Source organism: Erythrolamprus reginae, chromosome 3 (genome assembly GCF_031021105.1).
Source record: "Erythrolamprus reginae isolate rEryReg1 chromosome 3, rEryReg1.hap1, whole genome shotgun sequence".
NCBI lineage: Eukaryota > Metazoa > Chordata > Lepidosauria > Squamata > Dipsadidae > Erythrolamprus > Erythrolamprus reginae.
The window spans coordinates 72,266,632-72,289,176 of NC_091952.1; the positions used below are offsets into that span (position 1 = coordinate 72,266,632).

General features: G+C 38.7%; 1 protein-coding gene across 2 annotated transcripts in view; it reads left to right on the forward strand.

Moving 5' to 3' along the window:
* LOC139164122 (vitamin D3 hydroxylase-associated protein-like) overlaps positions 1-22,545 on the forward strand; it is a 44,653-nt gene that overhangs the window by 7,606 nt on the left and 14,502 nt on the right. The window contains exons 2-9 of one of the 2 annotated variants that reach the window (XM_070745814.1): positions 7,678-7,756; positions 8,903-9,146; positions 10,165-10,278; positions 13,485-13,628; positions 15,053-15,183; positions 19,417-19,623; positions 21,704-21,741; positions 22,034-22,158. In XM_070745814.1, the coding sequence (XP_070601915.1) occupies positions 8,916-9,146; positions 10,165-10,278; positions 13,485-13,628; positions 15,053-15,183; positions 19,417-19,623; positions 21,704-21,741; positions 22,034-22,158 (990 nt within the window). In that variant the 5' untranslated portion in view covers positions 7,678-7,756; positions 8,903-8,915. Of the gene's footprint in view, positions 1-7,677; positions 7,757-8,880; positions 9,147-10,164; positions 10,279-13,484; positions 13,629-15,052; positions 15,184-19,416; positions 19,624-21,703; positions 21,742-22,033; positions 22,159-22,545 lie in introns of both variants that reach the window. The other variant, XM_070745815.1, reaches the window with a different exon arrangement.

The window sequence follows — 22,545 nt, forward strand, 5'->3', positions numbered from 1 at the left end:
CCAAATTCTACAATGCGTATAAATGGTGAGAACATCATGTGCAACAAAACAGAGCTAGGTGATCACCGCTTTGAACAGGGAATAAGTACACCTGGAAGGAAACATTTTTAGAAAAGATACAAAAAGTGCTCTAAAGAACAAACATGTCTTTTCCAGCCTGAAAAAAAATTGTAATCTCGACAACTGGTTCTTTAGCACAGGGAAATTGCATTATTTCACAATGTCAGAAAAATATTGGAGGTTGAGAAAAATATTTCTAGGTGTTAGCTTTCCAATGTTAAGGCAGCGCTAGTGAAGGAATTCTGAAATCAAAATGAACTGGTTGAACTGGAAGACTGTCAATATTCTCTTAGGTGGAAACTATTTTTGATTTAAAAAATCAGATATCAGGTAGAACTAGTTTAATGAAAAGGACCCATCCTTGATGTACAGGAGTACTGTTCTTCAAATATGTAGCAAAGGTCACAATTCTTTTGACTTGTTTGATTGCTAGTTTCACACTCTTCACAGCATCTTGTAACTCAACTCATTCCATGAGGTTATTCTGCGGGAAACTAGGCAACTATGTTGTCTTGAGTAGAACAAAAAAACCCTGACATAGTAAATAGATGTACGTAAAGGCTATCAGAAAGCCTAAAATAGAAGCTTGAATTAGACCAGTTGTAGCCAAATATAGGAATATAAACAGACCCAGTTCAGGTCAGTTAGGATTAGGGCTGATATTTGTTGGGTATTTTGATTATTATTAATATTATTTGTATTAGCAGGGTTCAGCTGGCTTAATTTGCAGCGGAGTTAGCATGGCAAGAAATTACACGTGGTTCAGAATCCCATTTGTTAGCAATGAATGACCACTCCTTCATAAAGATGAAAAATACAATCTTTACTTACAATTATGTTGATTCATGCAATTGATAGATTGCAGGCAGATAAGTTTATATTCCAGTCCATATTAATAACTTCTGGATGGTCCCATGTGTGAGGATGGCTTTGGATTTCATCTTACACATGTGTCCTCAGCCAAGGACAATGGATCACACAGGAGTTCAGAAGAAGAAGGTAGAAGAGGTAGAAGAGAAGGGGGGAGCATCTACTCTGCAGAGGTTTATATAGCCTGCAGGGTATCTGCCCCTTTTGGTCATCAAAAGGTGACACACTAGTCAGTTAATTGCGACCTGACCATAGAGATGTGTTTACAAGACAGTGCAAGCATGTAGTAGAGTAGTTAAACCCAACAATATTAAATCAGTTAAAGACCACAAATAGTGCCTGCATATTGACTACTTGTTCAAACTTTGTTCAAAGTTACGATGGCATTTAAAAAAAAGATTTATGATCAAAGCAGTAGCCATTGCAGTGTTTTCACACACAGTGACAGCAATTTGGGTGCTTTGTAACTGGCAAAAATGTACAATTGTTGCAGCATCCCATAGTCATGTGATCACCATTTGCAACATTCATTGATAATTTCTCCCCAAAAAGGTCAATGGAAATCCAGCAGGAAATTGCTAATCATGTTCAGGTTATCTTGTGCTTAATGAGCATGGGTCATTTGCTTAATGACTACAACCAGAACAGATGTCATAAATAGTCAATCAAGTGAGTTTTCAGTTTATAGCCATATTGTTTAATGAACTAAAAGCAATTGTGATTGTAATACAGTAAGGATGCAGATGCATCAACAACAGGTTGGCTAATTTAAATTCTCCCTTGGTTTCTTTCTTATAATAACAGTCATGAAGGATTTGTGTTTTCTTGCTGCAGTCAGGCTTGTAGAGATGGATCTCTGTAACAATTATTGGGAAGGTAAATCAGCTTACAAGTTTTCTCTCTCTTCTCAAAATTAAGTCTATTTTGCCTTTGCAAGCAAGACGCAAGAATAATTTAGTCTCCAAACATTTTACTATGGGTTTGCATAGCCAGGTTAAGCACACATGGACATGTTTAGTCAAATCCCGTGGGCAAGGCCCTGATACAAAGAAAATAGGCTGTATTTATAATTGAACAATAGAAAAGAAAATACATATCAGTAATTGGCTGATTACAGAGAAAAACCGAAAGACAAATATAAGGGAGTCTGCTTTGCACTATGGAATTACAAAACGTTCCCTGTGGTTGAGGCAACTTCCTCTTGCATATGCATAAAAGAAAAGATACATTTGTCAAGAATCATGAGGTACAACACTTGGGTTCAAATAACCAATCAGGAAACAACAACAACAACAACAACAATGGGAGGAGGAGGAAGAAGTACAATCAGACTTGCAATATTCTTTTACTATAGCCAGACTATGGAGATTTTCAGTCATCCAGGTCATGGTTGTCCCAAAGGTGCTTTTTCAAGAGGCAACTGGACTTTCTGACTTTTTTTAAAAGACATTTCACTTTTCATCTGTTGTGATTCAGCCTGAGGCTGCTCAGGGACCAGCTGTGTCTCTGCTGGCTCCATGCCCGGAGGAGGATGACAGCGCAGAGGAAGGGGCTGAACAGTCAGACGGGGGAGAGGAGAGTCAGGAATGGGATGAAGGAGAACAGCATAAGAGCCCCGGGGGGGGCCCCTCTCCCCAGCCAGTAGCTTGGAGTCATTAGGTGATGACGCACAAGCTGTCATTGACATGAGACAGAGACGTTCAGAGCAACGAAAGGAGCAGTTAAAGAAATATTTTCACCATTGAATTAGAAACAGCTGGGTTTGGGTGTGGTCCTCATCAGCAGGGTTTAAAAGGCAGGCAAGGCCTTGAAGCCATGTGGAGTGTTATCAATTGGAGTTGCGGTGACCTGTTTTGATTCTCAGCGTCTCTGATCTTGGCTTGTGGCCTCGCAGTCTGGAAGACTCGTGGGAGGCGTCTGTTTGCTATCTACAGCTTCGTCTTGGCAGCAAGAATCTGGTATTGCTTCATGGACTGTTCCCTTCATGTATATATTTGAAGTTCCAGCATTTTTCCTGTTTGTAAGGACATTTTCTGTTACCTGTGTTTTCCTTGAATTATATAAACTGCCTTTGCCTTTTACCAGTGTGTCTGGATTCTCTTTTTGGGTTGGTATTGGCTTTTGGAGTGACGCAGAGAGAACATCATCCAAGAAGCTTCTTCAGCTCTGAAAGCTGCAGCTGCAGCTGGAGAGGCTAAAGGAACTTCTTAGATGTGAAGCGAAACATCTTTTATTATTTATTTATTTATTTGTCAAACAATTATAGGGTGATAATTTGTACATATAAAACATTAGCTAAGTCATGATAAAAAGTAGACAATAGGACAGGGACGGTAGGCACAATGGTGCGCTTATGCACGCCCCTTACAAGAATAACCAGATAGTCCAGTTGCCTCTTGAAAAGGCACCTTTGGGACTTAGTAAAAGCAATTTTAGCATTCCTGTAGATTTCCTGGCCTGGTCTATCTAGTGGGACTGACACTGCAGCACTTGGAATAATACTATGTTCTCAATATTTGCAAGGACAAAGGTTAACGGGAGCATGAAGTGTGATATATTTGGATCATATTGACAAACATCTGAAGATATCAATTATTTTTGGGTATAGTCAATGGATTTTCTGGTTTGATGAATGCATCACCCAAATGATATTTTATTGGCAACCTTCAGTCTTGAAAGACTATGGAATTGTGCTCTGGAAAGAGTCCCTAGAACAGCATCCAGTGTGGGCTGAAAAGGCCAATCCAAGAGTGGCAATCCCTTCCACACTGAGGGCAGATCCATTCTGTCCCCTGCCTGGCCCATGGATTTTGCTGGTTCTGCGACTGCCTCTTTGCCTCGGCCTGCTGAACAAGTGTCTCCTCGAAATGGAGAAGGCCATGCTGCGTCTTTAGCCTCCAAGCTGAACGATCAGAGGTCAAGGTTTCCCAGCTGTTAATGTCCATTCCCAAAGCCTTTAAATACTTACAGATATCCTTATATCACAGCTGTGGTCTTCCTCTGGGGCGATTTCCCTGCACTAATTTTCCATAGAGGAGATCTTTCCGAATCCGCCCATCATCCATTCTTACAACATGCCCAAGCCAGCGAAGACATTGCTGTTTCAATAGTGTATATATGCTAGAAATTCGCGCACCTTTCAAAACTGTGCTATTTGGAACTTTGTCATGCCAGGTGATGCCAAGGATATTTCAGAAACAGCATGTGGAAGGTATTCAACTTTCTTTCTTGCTGTGTGTAAAGACTCACTGCAATACAAGAGTGTGCTAAGGACACAGATTCTATAAACCTGGATCTTTGTATGTTCTGACAGCTCTCTTTTTGAGTCTAGAGCAGTGTTTGCCAACCTTGGCAACTTGAAGATATTTGGACTTCAACTCCCAGAATTCCCCAGCCAGCGAACGCTGGCTGGGGAATTCTGGGAGTTGAAGTCCAAATATCTTCAAGTTGCCAAGGTTGGCAAACACTGGTCTAGAGAATGTGGTGGCCGCTTTACCAATACCTTTATTCAGCTCAGTATCAAGAGAGAGAGTGTCAGCGATGCTTGAGCCAAGATTCACAACGTCACGGCGACCTCCAATTCTTGTGTCAAGATTGTAATATGGGGAGGTGAATCCACATCCTGACCCACGACTTGCATTTTTTTCAGGCTGCTTGTTAATCCAAAATCTTGGCAGGCCTTGCTAAAGCAGTTTTATTTGGCAGCATTATGAGCGAAGAGGAAATCCCGTAAGCATTTCAGCTGGACTTTTGACTTTGCTCTCAATCTAGAGAGGCTAAGGAGTTTTCCATCTGATCTGGTCCGGAGAGCGATGCCCACTGTTACAGTTCCAAAAGCAGGCTTCACCATGACAGCAAAAGAGATCCCAAATAGGGTTGGCGCAAGGGTGCACCCCTGTTTCACTCTACTTTGAATGTCAAAGAGCCTGATGATAAGCCATCAAAAATTACCATGCCCTTCATTTCCTCATGAAAGGACATGATGATGTTGAGGAGCTGGGGTGGACAGCCAATCCTGGGAAGGACTTTATAAAGGCCGTCCCTACTAACCAGATCAAAAGATTTTGTAAGATCTGTTAAAAGTTGTAGATTGCTGGATCGCAGTAATGGAGGAATATAGTTCATTTTCTGTTCTCCGACGCGTCATCTAGGTTGCTCGCTTGGAGGAAGATGCGAAATTTGGACATGTATGCTGTCCACGTGTCCTCGTCGGGGTTGAAGAAGGGCAATGCGTGCGGCATTGCTGAAGCCATCTCTGGAATGCGAAGGCTCGAACCCCTCGTCGCCACTGTTAAATCAGAGGCTAGAGGCCGATGAAGAGGATAACAGCTCTTTATTTAATAAGCAGGAGCATCTAAAGTGACCAGCTCGCAGGCAGGTAGTGACTTAAAAAACAAGCGGCCAAAACCGCACCTTATATACATTGTTACTAGCGCAGGGATTGGTGACAATGTTTCAAGACTTCGCGCTGGAGCTTCCTATTGGTTGAGCCCGGAGGCTCCTTATTGGTCGCGCCCAGGGTTCCCATTGGTTGCGCTAGCAGGCTTCTTATTGGTCGCCCTGCTCCAATCAGCGATCACCTTTATTCTAGCAACTTGCAAACATAACAAGATCTATAAACGCTACAAAAATGGCTGGTTTTGTTCCTTGCATTTCTCCTGTATCTGTCTAAGAAAAAATACCATATCGGTAGAGGACCTGTTGGCTCAGAATCCACACTGTGATTCTGGATAGACTAACTATGCAAGCAGTTTCCCTACCACACTAAAAAGAGAAATGCCCTGATAGTTGTAACAGTCACCTTTGTTCTTATATAGTGTGATGATATTTGCATCCTTCATGTCCTGCGGTACTCCACCTTTCCTCCAAAAGAGACAGAAGATTGCATGAAGTTCTGTGGGGATGATCTCTTTGCAGCACTTCAAAACTTTGGCAGAGATATTATCTTTCCTGGGTGCCTTGCCTGAGGCGAGGGAGTCCAGAGCTGTGTTTAGTTAAGGTTGGCTAACTGTCAAGCTCCTCTAAGACAGGCAGACACTCAATGTCATTCAAAGCCTCATCAATTATCAACCAAATGATATATTGCTGCACAAAATACAGTGGTACCTCTACCTACAAACGCCTCCACTTACAAACTTTTCTAGATAAGAATCGGGTGTTTAAGATTTTTTTTGCCTCTTCTCAAGAACCATTTTCCACTTACAAACTCCAGCCTCTGAAACTGTAACCGGAAAAGGCAGAGAGAAGCCTCCATGGGGCCTCTCTAGGAATCTCCTGGGAGGAAACAGGGCTGGAAAGGTGGGGAGAAGCCTCTGTGGGGCCTCTCTAGGAATCTCCTGGAAGGAAACAGGGCCAGAAAAAGTGGGGAGAAGCCTCCATGGGGCCTCTCTAGGAATCTCCTGAGAGGAAACAGGGCCTCTACCCTCCCTGTGGTTTCCCCAATCACACACATTATTTGCTTTTACATTGATTTCTATGGGAAAAATTGCTTCTTCTTACAAACTTTTCTACTTAAGAACCTGGCCATGGGACGAATTAAGTTCATAAGTAGAGGTATCACTGTACATAGGAAATCTTTTCTAGATTTAGGGTATTCTATGCATTGTCCAGGAATAAAGGCCTTTGCTTTAAATGTTATGGCTCAATTTGTGATTCATAACAAAATCATAGACAACTATATATTTCATATTATCTACTGAATTGATTTCTGAATTGAACCCAGGATTTCTGAATTGAACCCAGGAACGCAACACTGAAGAAAATTTAAAAATTATGCTATACTTCTCTATTACATGGTCACTTTCCTGTACTTACTATTTTGACTGCTATTCAGGTTTTCCCCAGTGGAAGAATGTAGAACATCTCTTATGAAATATTATTTAGGCATCAAACAGCATTAGGATATAAGTTCACCTATACTTTTACAGTTATTCCATATTATGGAAATCACTGATTTGGAAAAACAATGCTTTTGATATTGAACGAAAAGCAAGAAGTAAACAGTTGGCATGGGGATGAAGATAATAATAATAATAATAATAATAATAATAATAATAATAATAATAATAATAATTTATTAGATTTGTATGCCCATAACTTCAATATAATTAAGCCTAAATGTGTATGAACCCACTTTCCCCAGCATTAGGAATGCTGTTTTTTTTCACACACATGAATGTGCTAGAAATAAGCAGGCAAAAGCCTTCAGCATGTAATTTATTGACTTTTCTAAAATAATAGTAATCCAAACCCCTATTGACCAACTGCTATATTTTTTTAATATCATGAATTTATGGAAACTGAAAGAGCAAAAAACATTACAGAGATATCCCCCTAAAAATAAATCTTTAGATATGTAGTAAAACAAAACAAAAAAACCCCATGCTTGTTTATCTAATTTAATTATTCAAATTTTTGAAAAAGTTAAATCCCACACTAGTTACTATTTAACAAAAATGAGGCCTGTGTTTGTAATTTTATGTATAATTCCGATCAATACTGTAAAAGGATAAATTGTGGAATTAGAAACTCAACATGATGACCTGCATAGGGGGGTGGGGGTGGGGTCCTCTCAGTGATATGTCTTATTCAGAAATTCAAATCTGAATTTTTGGAATTCAGATTTTAGTTGAATTCATCTTACGATTTTTATACATACTGTGACAAAACTCTTGACCTAATTAAGACTCCTGTGCATGTTTATCCCTAACTATTCCCTAACTGTACAATCTATTCTGATCTTTTAAGGTGATCACTGCAAAAGAATTGGTGAACTGACAAACTCAGTGAAAACAGGGGGCAGAAAGCAGTGACTGATAACATCCAGGTAAGCAACTTCCTTAGTATGAAAACATCTGACAATATTTTGTTGTCTTTGAAGAGATGATACCACCAGCCAAACATGGTCGGCTGGCTGGTCAAAGAACGCTATCTCAGAAATCGGACACTCTCCATAAACATTGTTTAACAAAAAGCTGTAACCAGGGGTGGGTTTCAAAAATTTCAGCAAGGGGTTCTCTGCCCACTTGTTGATGGGCATGGCCATGGTGGGCATGGCTGAGTCATCCTACTGCACCATAGCAGCCTGGTCCCAGGCTTCAGAGGTTTTGTTCGAGCCTCCGGGAGGGCAAAAATAGCCTCCCCATGCTCCAGAGGCCCTCTGTAGGCCAGAAACAGGGCTGTTTCCAGCCTCCCTGACCTTCTGGTATGCTTATTTTTCACCCTTTTTGAGCTTCTACATACCCTGCACTTACCTGCATCCAAATGGGCTGTGTGGAGACTCCTGGAAGGGGAGGGGTGGGTTGAAAGGGGCCAGACAAGAGGGGGATTTGTGGGTTCTCCAAACTGCACAGAATCTTAGCTAGAGGTTCTCCCGGATCTCTGCGAATCCTCAGGAGCCACCCCTGGCTGTAACTGTCTTTTAATTTCAGGGTTAGGTGAGGTTATCTTTGGAGTCTTTCTTTTGACTCCTCCACCCAAATAAGCAGTTGGTTGATATATTTCAGTTTTAGATTAAATTTCTGGTCTTTCCCCTTCAGCTATTAGCATTTCCCTGTCCTAATAAAGTTTGAAGCTCTTTTGTCTACATTTGTCCACACTGATACTACTTATCCTATCTGAAGACGATTATATACTTTGTGGCTGCTTTTGAACATCTATGCTTTCCTGACCAAAATTCACCCAATTGTTCTTGGTATTCTTATTAAAGATTGTTATTCACATAGCCCCAGGTTAAGCACAAAATTACACGTATGCATTTCCTCAACAAAGTGGAGAGATGTTTTGCATTCTCCTGAAATATACTTTAGCATGTTGCAAGGATGGGGCTATGGTAATCAAACATGAACAAAACATTTCCTATAACATATTAGGACTTGAAGAAACCAGTGCTGTATATCTTGTTATAATGGACTCAGACAGACTTTGTATGAGCTTTCCTCCGCATTTCAGAGTCTCCAAAAATTGTCCATAGATTTGGTTCCAGAATGATGGAAGAAGCTTCCACTACACTCCAAGAATGGTTGGAGCAACCCTGGCCTCAGCATAGCACCTGTCTCCATACCGCTGTGGTTCTGGCCTGTGGTTCAACTGCAGCTTATTTGGTACTGAAATGGTTAGGCCAGAAAAGGATTAAAAAACAAATAGAAGAAACAAGAAGGCAAAGGGATCATGGCTTGATCGAAATGGAAAAATCAGTGCAGACATTTAAAAGCCAGGTACATGTTTCCTAATTATTTCTTAAATGGTATAGGTACTTGTATAAGTACTTATTATTTGTATTAATTGTACTTGTATAAGTACTTATTATTTGTATTAATTGTACTTGTACTGTATAAGTATTTATTATTTGTATTAATTGTACTTGTATAAGTACTTACTATAGTTACTTATTATATATTAGGTTTATGTAGTGTGTATTTAAATGTATTTAGATATTATATTTTTTCTGCAGATTTCAGTTTACAGGAGTTGGAATAATAGGCTAATGGATAGGATAAGAATTTTAGTAAATAATTACAGACGCTTATTTACTACATCCAAATTCCAATTTCTACTATTTCCCTGTTTGGCTCTTGTTGGATTTGGTCATCATCTCTCTTTTAAGTAAAGGATATTTCATGACTATATAAGGGTGAGAAGGACATCTGAAAATTTTCATGGAATGAACTTTACTTTTTAAATACAACTTTAACCAAAAGGATTGCTACTGAATTAAGTGGCAGCTTTGCTGACCACATTAAGGATGAGATCCATCTGTGGTTTTCTACTATCACAACTTACCCTTTATCATTTTGGGTGACGTAGAACAGAAAAATGTGTCAAATGATTTGCAGCACCTGGATTCTATAGCAGAGGTGCAGAACCTGGACCCAAGAAAAACTTGGAACAAGACCCGTTCCAAAAATGGCATGCAATGGTAACTGTAAAGGGATAAAAGTGGAAAATAAACAAATGCATATCTATAAAATGAGCATCTACCTTGTATAATTTTAATGCGATGCCAATGAAATTAGGCAATTAGTCCTGATGTCTATGGAGATTCTCAATCATCCAGGTCATGGTTGTCCGTAAGGTGCTTTTCCAAAAGCCAAAGTTGGTGTTTTTTTTTTTGAAAAAGTTTTGCTTCTCAGTTTTTCAGTATCCTAATCTGCCCCATAATTAATCCCTCTGCCCTTTCTCAAATTTGCTCTATCAAATCTATAGGAAGTGTTGTACTATGCCCTTTCATTACAGAACCCTGGTTTACCAAGTGAGGACATCCTTTCTCTACCTCTGGCTGAACTGGTTAAGAAGCTGAAAGAAGACACTTTGTCTCCAGATGTTGTCCTCTACACTTACATGGAAAAGGTGAACATAGCTGGAAACACAGAACATAGAAACAGAAATAAATATTGTTTACATACATTGGTATGCCCGTCTCGTATATGCTAATATACAAATTGTTTCAACTCCTACCCTAGAACATCGCTACAGAGCACTGTACACCAAGACAACTAGACACAAGAAAAGTTTTTCCCCAAGCGCCATCACTCTACTAAACAAATAATTCCCTCAACACTGTCAAACCTTTTACTAAGTCTGCACTTCTATTTCTACTAGTTTTTTCTCATCATTCCTATCATCCTTTTCCTCCAATTTAGGACTGTATGACAGAACTTGTTGTTTGTATCCTAAGATTTTTATTAATATTGATTGTTTCTTCATTGCTTATTTGACCTCTATGACAATCATTAAGTGTTGTACCCAGCGGTGGGCTATGAGGCTCATAAATTCATGTGGGACCAGCGGAATTTTGCTGGTTCACCTGTGGAGGTAGCACAATCGAGCACGAAGCCACAGGCAAAACCTCGCCAAACCAGGGTGCAATTCTGCTAGCTCCACAGTTGCAGCAGCAAAATCGTGCTGGCCCACAAGAATTTATGAGCCGCGGCAGCAAGCACAATTTAGCTTTCCGGCTCATAGCCCGCTGCTGGTTGTACTTGACAAATGTATCTTTTTCTATTATGTACACTGAGAGCATATGCACCAAGACAAATTCCTTGTGTGTCCAATCACACTTGGCCAATAAAGAATTCTATTCTATTCTATTCTATTCTATTCTATTCTACAGTGCATAAAACGTCAATTCAACATGACAGAGGAAGACCAAACGCTGGCGAGAGAAAACACTGTCTATGTTGCCCAATACTGTTGAATATCATTTAGTTTTAATTCTATTTATTTGATATACTTTTTATGTGGGCTATTCCTTTCTGGCCTATTTTATATATCACTTTTTATAACACTTGCTCAGTGTTACCTGCTCAGTGTTGAGCATGGTATGTCTACAACTTGAAGACATTCTTGAGATAAATAAAGAAAAAAAGGCATGCCCAGGAACATAGGGCTACCCTTCAGTCTTCCTATCCTGCCTTCACTTTTTTAAAAAAAAAAATCAAAATAATTTGAAATAATGAAAACGAAGAAAAAGTTGAAAGTTGATAATAGAAGGTCAATGTTCCCTATTCATTTGTAGTTTACTATCAATTCAATTTATAAAATTTCCTAATTGCAAATGACTCAAAGTGGCATACAATTGAGATTTAAAATACATAATAAAAAATAGGAATCTGCCATCAATCTTCTACGTTTCTATGTTTCTATGTTGTTTCTATGTTTCTATGTTGTTTCTATGTTGTTTCTATGTTGTTTCTATGTTTCTATGTTTCTATGTTTCTATGTTTCTATGTTTCTATGTTTCTATGTTTCTATGTTTCTATGTTTCTATGTTTCTATGTTTCTATGTTTCTATGTTTCTATGTTTCTATGTTTCTATGTTTCTATGTTTCTATGTTTCTATGTTTCTATGTTTCTATGTTTCTATGTTTCTATGTTTCTATGTTTCTATGTTTCTATGTTTCTATGTTTCTATGTTTCTATGTATGAAAATAATCAAGTTTAAATACAAAACGGCTTTGAATACTGTAACAATTATAGAAAAAATGATGTTTTCTTACATGTCACAAAAGGCTATAGCTATCTTTTGGTAAAAGGGCCCACAAATTCCAAATATGCCCATTAGTCTGCAAAATTTGCCAGACCCTTACTTAATTTATTCCCTACCAAAAATGCATGGTGTGTGTGTGTGTATGTGTATGTATGTATGTATATATGTGCAGACACATGTATGCATGTTGTACTAGAATTAGCTAAATAATGCTCCACTTTATTTTATTTTATTTTAATTTATTTATTCAATTTGACCTCTATGCCACCCAATCCCGAAGATCTCATAATTTCCATAATTACATATTGCATATGAATATGCAGGTGAATATATGTGTATAATTATAGATTTATTTATTTTTGAGAGCGGGCATCAGAATTTTTGCATTTATGCCAGTGTGTTCATAGAAAAAAGTGACAATAAAAATTACCTTAGATTTATATCTCAAAGTATAGCCTCTTTAATCTCTTGAGAATCTACAACATTGTCGTAATAAAGCATACTCTTGCCAGAATATTAAATCCTGCTGTTAAAAAATGAATGTACCTGTATGTACGGTATGTATATATGCATGCATGTGTGTATGTATGTATATGTTTATGTCATGGCAGAAATATTTTTTTAAATTATTTTTTGACATTTTCCCCTACAGAATAAAAAAAACCATTTTTTATTTAAAAAAGCAAACAAACAATAAAATGATAATTTTTCTAAAATGTTTTTGGAGGTCAGTCTGCTCCCCCTAGTGAGATAATGTTGCCATGGCATTTTGCCTTTGTTTCTTCTCTATCTTCCTGTGAGAGTTCTTTGGGGAGAAAATACTTGCATCATTTTTTTAATAAACACTACAATAATGTTGATTGGAATGCGTGGTTTGTCTTTTACTGCAAGAATAGAGACTCTAGAGAGGGTGCAGAAAAGAGCAACTAAAATGATAAAGGGACTAGAGACCAGGTCATACGAGGAAAGGTTGCTGGAACTGGGCATGGATAGTCTAGTAAAAAGAAGGGCTAGGGGGGGACATGATAGCTGTATACAGGTACTTGAGGGGTTGCCACAGAGAGGAGGGGGACACACTGTTTTCCAGGGCACCAAAGGGCCGGACGAGGAACAACGGTTGGAAACTGACCAAGGAAAGATTCGACCTGGAGATAAGAAAGAATTTCCTGACAGTGAGAGCGATCAACCAGTGGAATGGCCTGCCAGCGGAGGTTGTGGACTCCCCAACTTTGGACACTTTCAAGAGGAGATTGGACTGCCATTTGGCTGGGTTGATGTAGGATTTCCTGCTCAGGCAGGGGGTTGAACTTGATGACCTGTAAGGTCCCTTTCAACTTTAATAATAAATAAAATAAATAAATAAATAAATAAATAAAATAGATTGGGGACAAGACTGACCTTAGTAAAGCCATAGAAGATACTGAAAGTGAAACTGCAGACTCGGTAGTTTTTTTCTTCTTCTTCTGAGAATCGTGGATCAGGAATAGGGAGTAATTAATAGAGACAAGCAAATTGTTCCACATGTAATTATTTTCCCTGACTTTTCTGTCTACTCTTTTCCTAAAAGGCTTTAACGGTCACCAAGGAAGTGAACTGTGTGCGCCATTTTATTCCAGAATGCGTGCCATTTCTTCAGCAACTGAAAAAACAGAAAGGAAAAGGCTTATTGTATGGGGTACCTGTCAGCATCAAGGACCACATTGCATACAAGGTGATTCCATTGCTGTGATACATCGGTTTTCTAGAAATGGTGGACAAGAAGCAGCTGCTAAAAGAAGACCACTTTCTAGGATATAGAACAGAACAGAACAGAATAGGAGAGTTGGAAGGGACCTTGGAGGTCTTTTAGTCCAACTCCCAAATATGTATTTGCTTATGGTACAGATGATGGAGAACTGTGGCTTGTAGGAAAAGCAAGCCCAATACAGTGATACCTTGTCTTACAAACGCCTCATTATACAAACTTTTTGAGATACAAACCCGGGTTTTAAGATTTTTTTGTCTCTTGTTAAAAACTATTTTCACCTTACAAACCCACCTCCGCCGCTGGGATGCCCCGCCTCCGGACTTCCATTGCCAGCAAAGCACCCGTTTAAATGGGCACTTTGCTGGCAATAGAAGTATGGAGGTGGGGTTTCCCAGCGAGGGGAGCCTCAGTGAAATCGCAGCATCGCAAAAACACAGAGGTCCAGGGGTGGGGTTTCAAGGACTTCAGTGTTTTTGCGATGCTGCGATTTCACTGATGCTCAGTTCGCTGGGAAACCCCACCTCCGGACTTCCGTTGCCAGTGAAGCGTTCATTTTTGTGATGCTGGGATTCCCCTGCAGCATCGCAAAAACACAGAAGTCTGGAGGTGGGGTTTCCTATAGAGGGGAACCTCAGGGGAATCCCAGCAGTGCAAAAACGGGTGCTTTGGCTGGCAAAAGGGGTGAATTTTGGGCTTGCACGCATTAATCGCTTTTCCATTCATTCCTATGGGAAACATTGTTTCGTCTTACAAACTTTTCACCTTAAGAACCTCGTCCCGGAACCAATTAAGTTTGTAAGATGAGGTATCACTGTAGTTCTATTTTTGCAGCCTTCATCCAGAGCTTCTAACTTGTATTGGCACATCGGGTTGCTGACTTTTTTGTGGTACAGTTTTTGCACTGTTTGTGATATACTGCTCCAAAAAATAAATAAAGGGAACACTCAAATAACACATCCTAGATCTGAATGAATGAAATACTCTCATTGAATACTTTGTTCTGTACAAAGTTGAATGTGCACAACAGCATGTAGAATTGATTGTCAATCAGTATTGCTTCCTAAGTGGACACTTTGATTTCACAGAAGTTTGATTTAGTTGGAGTTATATTGTGCTGTTTAAGTGTTCCCTTTATTTTTTTTAGCAGTGTGGTGAAAGCCAAATCCTTCAACTTTAATTAGTTGAAAGCCTAAACTACCTTGACTATTTTATTTATACTGTATACTGAAACAAAAAGCTCAAGTTTTTTTAAAAAGCGGAAATTTAAAAAAATACTACAAGAAGAGAAAAAGGAGGAGAAAAAAAGGAAAGACAGTAGAGGCTATTATTAGGTGTTAAGACAAATAGCTGATCTACATCTGTTTCCTTAATATTTCATTCACCTTTAGGGACATTTGACAACATGTGGCTTTTCTCATTTTCTTGATGTGGCAGAAGACGACAGTGTTTTGGTCAAAGTATTAAAGAAACAGGGAGCAAATCCATTCGTATTCACCAATGTGCCACAGTCTTTAATGAGGTAAGTTTTCATGCCTGTAGTTTTTAGAGCTAGTAATCACTGCTGTGTATTGATAAACTTTATCTCATTATGCAGTTGTAAAAACATACCCCTGTTTGTTATTAGTTCACAATTTTTCTTGCCTTGTATTAGTCACGGCTTGCTATATTTGAATAATCAGTAATTGTAGTAATGGATGATGTCTCGGTTCCTTGCCTAGATCTAAATCTTAACTGAAAAGGGTCCATATAATCATGTGTTGATGGTAACTTTGTCATTTTGGAGCCATAGCAAGAAATATGCTGTAGGAACAGGTGTTTCTCAAGGAAGTGTGTTCTCCTGTCATCTTGAATACAGGAGAAAAACACTCCACTGGAGAAGTGGAGAAAATCCTTAAAGGAACTCTCAAGTACCAAATATCTATGGCCAGTTGTCATATGTGCTATATTCTTTTTCTTCACTTTTTTTCTTGATGAAGAAATATTTCCCAGGTTGAAAATAATAATAATAATAATAATAATAATAATAATAATAATAATAATAACGATAACGATAACGATAACGACAACAACAAAACAACAAAACAACAAAACAACAAAACAACAAAACAACAAAACAACAAAACAACAAAACAACAAAACAACAAAACAACAAAACAACAAAACAACAAAACAACAAAACAACAAAACAACAAAACAACAAAACAACAAAACAACAAAACAACAAAACAACAAAACAACAAAATAACAAAACAACAAAACAACAAAACAACAAAACAATAACAACAACAATAATAACAATAACAATAATAACAATAACAACAACAACAACTATTATTATTATTTTTAAATATTTTATTTTTAAATGCACAATACAAAAACTAAAATCAAAAACAGATATAAACACATTCAAAGAAAGAGAAAAAAAGAAAAGAAAATATATAACAGAAGAAAAACAAAAATAATTTTAGAATTACAAAAATAAAATAAAATAATAAATATCATCATCATCATAATCATCATCATAATTATTATTATCATTATTATTATTATTGTTGTTGTTGTTGTTTACACTTATAGGTCGCCCAACTCCTTCCGGAATCTGGATGGTGTACAAGATATAAAAACAGTATAAAATAATCTAAAACCCATTAAGAAATAATTCATATCCTTAGTGGCTGGATCAAGATGGTATCAAAATGGTCCCAGGCCTGTCAGTAAAGCCAGGCCTTTAAGGCCTTCTAGCCAGTAAGGTGGGGGCAGCAGGGACTTCAATGGCCAGCTGTTCCAGAGAGCAGAAGCCACCACAGAGAAGGCCCTTCCCCGTGGCCCCACCAACCTACATTGTCTGGCCATTGGGACACAGAAAAGGCCAACCCTGTGGGCCCTTATCAGTCACTGCGAGTTGTGTGGCAGGAGGAAGTTCCACAGATAGTCTGGGCCTAAGCCATGTAGGGTGATAACCAACATTGTTATATAGGTGATAGGTGATATAGGTGATAACTAACACCTTGAATTGTAGCCAGAGACCAATTGGGAGCCAGTGCAGCTCACAGAGTGTTGATGTGATGTGGATGTACCTTGGTGCACCCACAACAGCTTGCACAGCTTGCATTGTGGATCAATTGTTGTTGTATTTTGTTTTTGTTGTATTCCTACCTTTTACTTTGTATATCAAGAAAATCCCCAGAATCACAGTGTTCCTAAGAGATGTACCCATCATTACATGTTGAAGGAATGCTCTGTATTTTAAGAGCTGTCTTTTGGTACAAATGTGTGTGTGTGTGGCTTTTCTCTCTCCTTAGTTACTCAGATATGCCTAGGGTTCTTGCTTTCTGCTTCAAATATATAAATATACTGCTAAAAATAAATAAAGGGAACACTCAAATAACACACCCCAGATCTGAATGAATGAAATATTCTGATTGAATACTTTGTTCTGTACAAAGTTGAATGTGCACAACAGCAGGTGAAATTGATTGTCAATCAGTGTTGCTTCCTAAATGGACAGTTTGATTTCACAGAAATTTGAATTTTGAGTTATATTGTGTTGTTTAAGTGTTCCCTTTACTTTTTTTGATAAGTTATTATTTTGATGTTAGTTGCAAAGTCATGTCTGACCCATGGTGACCTAATAGACAACGTTCCCCCAGGCCTTCCTGTCCTCTATCACCCCCTGGTATCTACTTAAATTCACCCTGACTGTTTCAGTGACTCCATCCAGCCACCTCATTCTCTGTCGTCCCCTTCTTCCTTTGCCCTCAGTCTTTCTCAGCATTAGGCTCTTCTCCAATGAGTCTTTCCTTAGATGGCCAAAGTATTTGAGTTTCATCTTCAGGATCTGGCCTTCTAAAGAGCAGTCAAGGTTGATCTCCTCTAGGTTTGACTGGTTTGAATGCCTTGCAACCCAAGGGACTCACAGGAGTCCTTTCCAGCACCATAGTTCAAAGGTCTCAATTCTTTGGTGCTTTCTTATGGTCCAACTATCACAACCATATATTGCAACTGTAAAAATCATAGCGTTCACTATATTCATTTTTTTGTTGACAGGGTGATGTCTCTGCTTTTTAGTACATTGGTTAAATTTGCCATAGCGTTCCTTGCCAGGAGCAAGTGTCGCAAGCATCTTTTAATTTCTTGGCTGCAGTCTCCCTCGGCGGTAATCTTGGAGCTCCATTTCTTCCCCATCTATTTGCCAAGAATTAAGAGGGCAAGATTTATTTTTATTTTATTTATTTATTTTGTCCAATACACAATGAGGGGTTTAGTGGGTATATATCTATATACACATAGTAAAATACATGATAAAGGTTATAGAGGAGATACTCATAGTAAAATATATCTAAGAAATAATAGAAAAGAAGATATAGTAATAGAACATATCAATGAAAGAATAGAAGAAGAGATATAGGAATAGAAGAAAGGTATAGGAGATATAGGAGAGCAATAGGACAGGGGACAGAAGGCACTCTAGTGCACTTGTACTCGCCCCTTACTGACCTCTTAGGAATCTGGATAGGTCAACCGTGGATAATCTAAGGGTAAAGTGTTGGGGGTTTGGGGATGACACTATGGAGTCCGGTAATGAGTTCCACGCTTCGACAACTCGGTTACTGAAGTCATATTTTTTACAGTCAAGTTTGGAGCGGTTAATATTAAGTTTAATCTGTTGTGTGCTCTTGTGTTGTTGTGGTTGAAGCTGAAGTAGTCACCGACAAGCAGGACGTTGCAGCATATGATCTTGTGGGCAATACTTAGATCTTGTTTAAGGCGTCTTAGTTCTAAACTTTCTAGGCCCAGGATTGAAAGTCTAGTCTCATAGGGTATTCTATTTCGAGTGGAGGAATGAAGGGCTCTTCTGGTGAAATATCTTTGGGCATTTTCAAGGGTGTTAATGTCTGAAATGCGATTTGGATTCCAAACAGATGAGCTGTATTTGAGGATGGGTCTGGCAAAAGTTTTGTAAGCTCTGGTAAGTAGTGTGAGATTGCCAGAGCAGAAGCTACGGAGGATTAGGTTTACAACTCTTGAAGCCTTCTTGGCTATATTGTTGCAGTGGGCTTTGGCACTTAAATCTTTTGTTATTAGTATACCAAGGTCTTTAACCGAGTGGGGATTATCTGTGATAATTTGATTATTCAGTTCGTATTTGGAGTTCAGATTCTTCTTCCCAATGTGTAGGACAGAGCATTTGCTAGTTGAGATTTGGAGTTGCCATGTGTTAGACCACTCAGAAACAGCGTCAAGGTCTTTTTGGAGAGTAGTTGTGTTATCGGTGGTGTTGAAGAGTTTTACATTGTCGGCGAAGAGGACACATTTGCTTGTGATGTAATCGTAAAGGTCATTGATGTAGAGAATGAAGAGCGTTGATCCCAGTACACTACCTTGGGGAACACCACTTTTAACTGGGACAGGGGTGGATATGGTGCTTCCTATTTTGACCATATTCTTAGTTTTCTTAATGTTGAGTTTCAAACCAATTTTTGCATTCTCTTTCAAATATATTATAATTTGGTTAATCTGAAAAATCAGCTAAATCTTTTTGATATATGACTCCTTTAGAGTAAACCATTATTTAAAATATCGGAATTAGACTCCCAATGCAGTAAGAGAAGTTTAACTCTGAGATGGATACTTTTTAATACTTTTTTGTAGAATGAGTTAACTCTGTCTTCAGAAGAAACAAGATTATAGATTTCCTATGTATCTAAAACATTGTGTTCCCACAATCTGATGTATTCCTATCACCTTTCAGCTATGACTGCAGCAATGTAGTTTTTGGGCAGACTGTGAACCCTTTGGATCATGAGAGAACTCCTGGGGGCTCATCTGGAGGAGAAGGGGCTCTAATTGCTGGAGGAGGTTCCATTTTGGGAATTGGAACAGATTTGGGGGGAAGTATCCGTCTACCCTCCAGCTTCTGTGGTCTTTGTGGGCTGAAGCCAACTGCAGGGAGATTGAGGTAAGTACTAAAGCTATCATAAGCCATGCAACGGATTATCACACTTTGATAAGACGTAGAATTGTAGAGTTGGAAAAGACCTCATAAATCATCTAACTGAACAATCTGCTGGTGTTGGAGGGCTGTGTTCAAAATCTCTAAAAATCACCTGCCATTTAATTTCTGTTGAAAAACCTATTGGAGATATTGGTGATCTTGGAAAAATTACGAAGTAGGTTAATCAATGTTCACAGATTTTAGTAATGATATCGTGTACTCTGATTCAGACCTTCCCCTAGGAAAGGAACATCCCTTAGGTAGGGTGCTAGGAACATCCAGTGTAAATGTGAGATAACATTCCTCTAGCAAATGCTTTCATTCTAAGGCAGTGATGGCAAACATATGGAGGCACATTGGAGAGCATGCGATGCATTGCCCTATGTCAATTCCAGTGCGCATGTGTATGTTAGCCAGCTGATTTTTGGACTTGGGGAAGGCCATTTTGCCCTTCGGAGGCTTTAGGGCAGTGTTTCCCAACCTTGGCAACTTGAAGATATTTGGACTTCAACTCCCAGAATTCCCCAGCCAGCGTTTGCTGGCTGGGGAATTCTGGGAGTTGGAGTCCAAATATCTTCAAGTTGCCAAGGTTGGGAAACACTGCTTTAGGGAATAGGAGTGCAAAAAACAGCCCAGCAGGCAAACTGGAAGTTTGGAAAAATGGACTTCCGGTTTGCCCATTATGCTGTTTTTCCCATTCTAAGGCTTCAGGAGTGCGATAAACAGCACAATGGGCAAACTGGAAGTCCAGTTTTCAAACTTCTGGTTTGCCCATTTGCCCATTTTTTCACTGTCCCAGGCTTCAATGAGGCCTCCACATGGACAGGGGGGATTGTGCACATGGACAGGTGGAAGCGCAGGGGAGTGTGCATGCATGGGGAGTGGGAATGGGTGTGGGCAAATGTGCATATGCTAGCACACACACAGACACCCTTTTGGCACTTGAATCAAAAAAGGTTCGCCATCACTGTTCTAAGGAAACCAAATGCTAAACTTACAGGGTGCGTTCCAAAAGTAATGCAATTTTTTTTTTAAAAAAAGTAATTTATTGATCAGATTTGCACAAACGTTTAAAACTGTTTAAAGTACTGTCCTTGGGCCTCTACACATTTTTTCCAGAGACTCTGCCATGACCGGTACGCGCCCTGGAAGGCGTCTTCGGGGACCTCTCGCAAGGTCTTTGTCACGGTTGATTGGATCTTTTCTATGGATGAAAAATGGGTTCCTTTCAGGGCTGGGAACAAAAAGAAGTCTGCTGGGGTGACATCAGGACTGTTGTGGGGGAGGAGCAGCGTTGGCACCTGGGGTTTGGCCATGAACTCGTGGACTCGTAGCGTGTTGTGGCAAGGAGCGTTTTCATCCATAGAAGAGATCCAATCAGCAGTGACAAAGACCTTGCAAGAGGTCCTTGAAGGCACTTTCAAGGGCGCGTACCAGTCATGGCAGAGTCACTGGAAAAAAATGTGTAGAGGCCCAAGGACAGTACTTTGAAGAATTTTAAGTGTGCAAATCTGTTCAATAAATTACTTTTAAAAAAATAATTGCATTACTTTTGGAACACACCCTGTAGTTGCAGAAAAATAGTGTTTTTGCTCTAGAATGATATATAAACGTTGTAACATGTCATCTAAGTATATAATGAGTCCTTCCTTCCTTTCTCTTTGGAGAGGGACGACATACAAATCTAATAAATTATTATTATTATTATTATTATTATTATTATTATCATCCTTCCATTTATATTTCTATAAATGGTGTTTGTTAAACTTGGCAACTTCAAGAGGTGTGGATATTAACAGAATGGCTGCAAATTCTGAGAGTTAAAATCCACAGATCTTAAATTTGCCAGATCTGACAAGTATTGCTCTAAACAAAGGTCATACACGGATATAAGCCTGTCTTAAGCAAATATATCTTGACCAAGGACATCCATTGACATTTGTCACTGCGTGTTGATTCAGTTGATAATGTCCTCCAAAAAGCTATTTGTGAATGTATGTTATACATGTATATTTTCTGCATTTTATATTTCTCTTTTTTACAGTAATTCTGGACTAAAGGAAGCTTTTCATCTTATGTTAAGTAAATATCATCTTTGGAAAGTGGGAAAGGGGTGAGAGGTCAATTTTGAATGAATGTAAAATGTGACTGCCTGAGCTGAAGAACAATGGATATTGGGTAGCTAGTAATTGAAATATAAATATTAACAAGAACTGTGGATATATAACATGATTTTTCAGAAAGAATGAATGCAGAGCAATTTAAACAAAGCCGTCAGGATCATCAAAGTGATCTTAATTTGACACATATTTTTCTTTTAATCAATAAATCAAAAACTAGATTAGCAAACTCTTATTTGATATACATATTCAAGTTTCAGGAACAACGGGGCCAATGGCAAAGGACGTGGATAGTCTTGCTCTATGCATGAGGGCTCTCTTATGTGATTACATGTTCCAGCTGGATCCTATTGTGCCACCTATGCCATTTAATGAAGAGGTAAATTTTAAAAAATGATATATATAGGACCTCTGCTGAACCCATAGTTGATGATTTATACACACACATTTGTTTGTTTGTTTGTTTGTTTGTTTGCTTGCTTGCTTGCTTACTTACTTACTTACTTACTTACTTACTTACTTACTTACTTACTTACTTACTTATTTATTTATTTAATTTCTAGGCCATGCTTCTTTGCCTTACAAGGCAAAGGCCCTGGGTTCAAATCCCAGTAAAAAGGGCGTGGCTATCTGATGAAGGCAAATAAGCTTGAAATAGATCTATTTTCATTATCAGCAAAAATATGTTACACACGCACATACACACACACAAAACACAGATGAAAGGATGAGATCCTGTTTCCTAGAGGTTAAGGCAGAAGCTGCA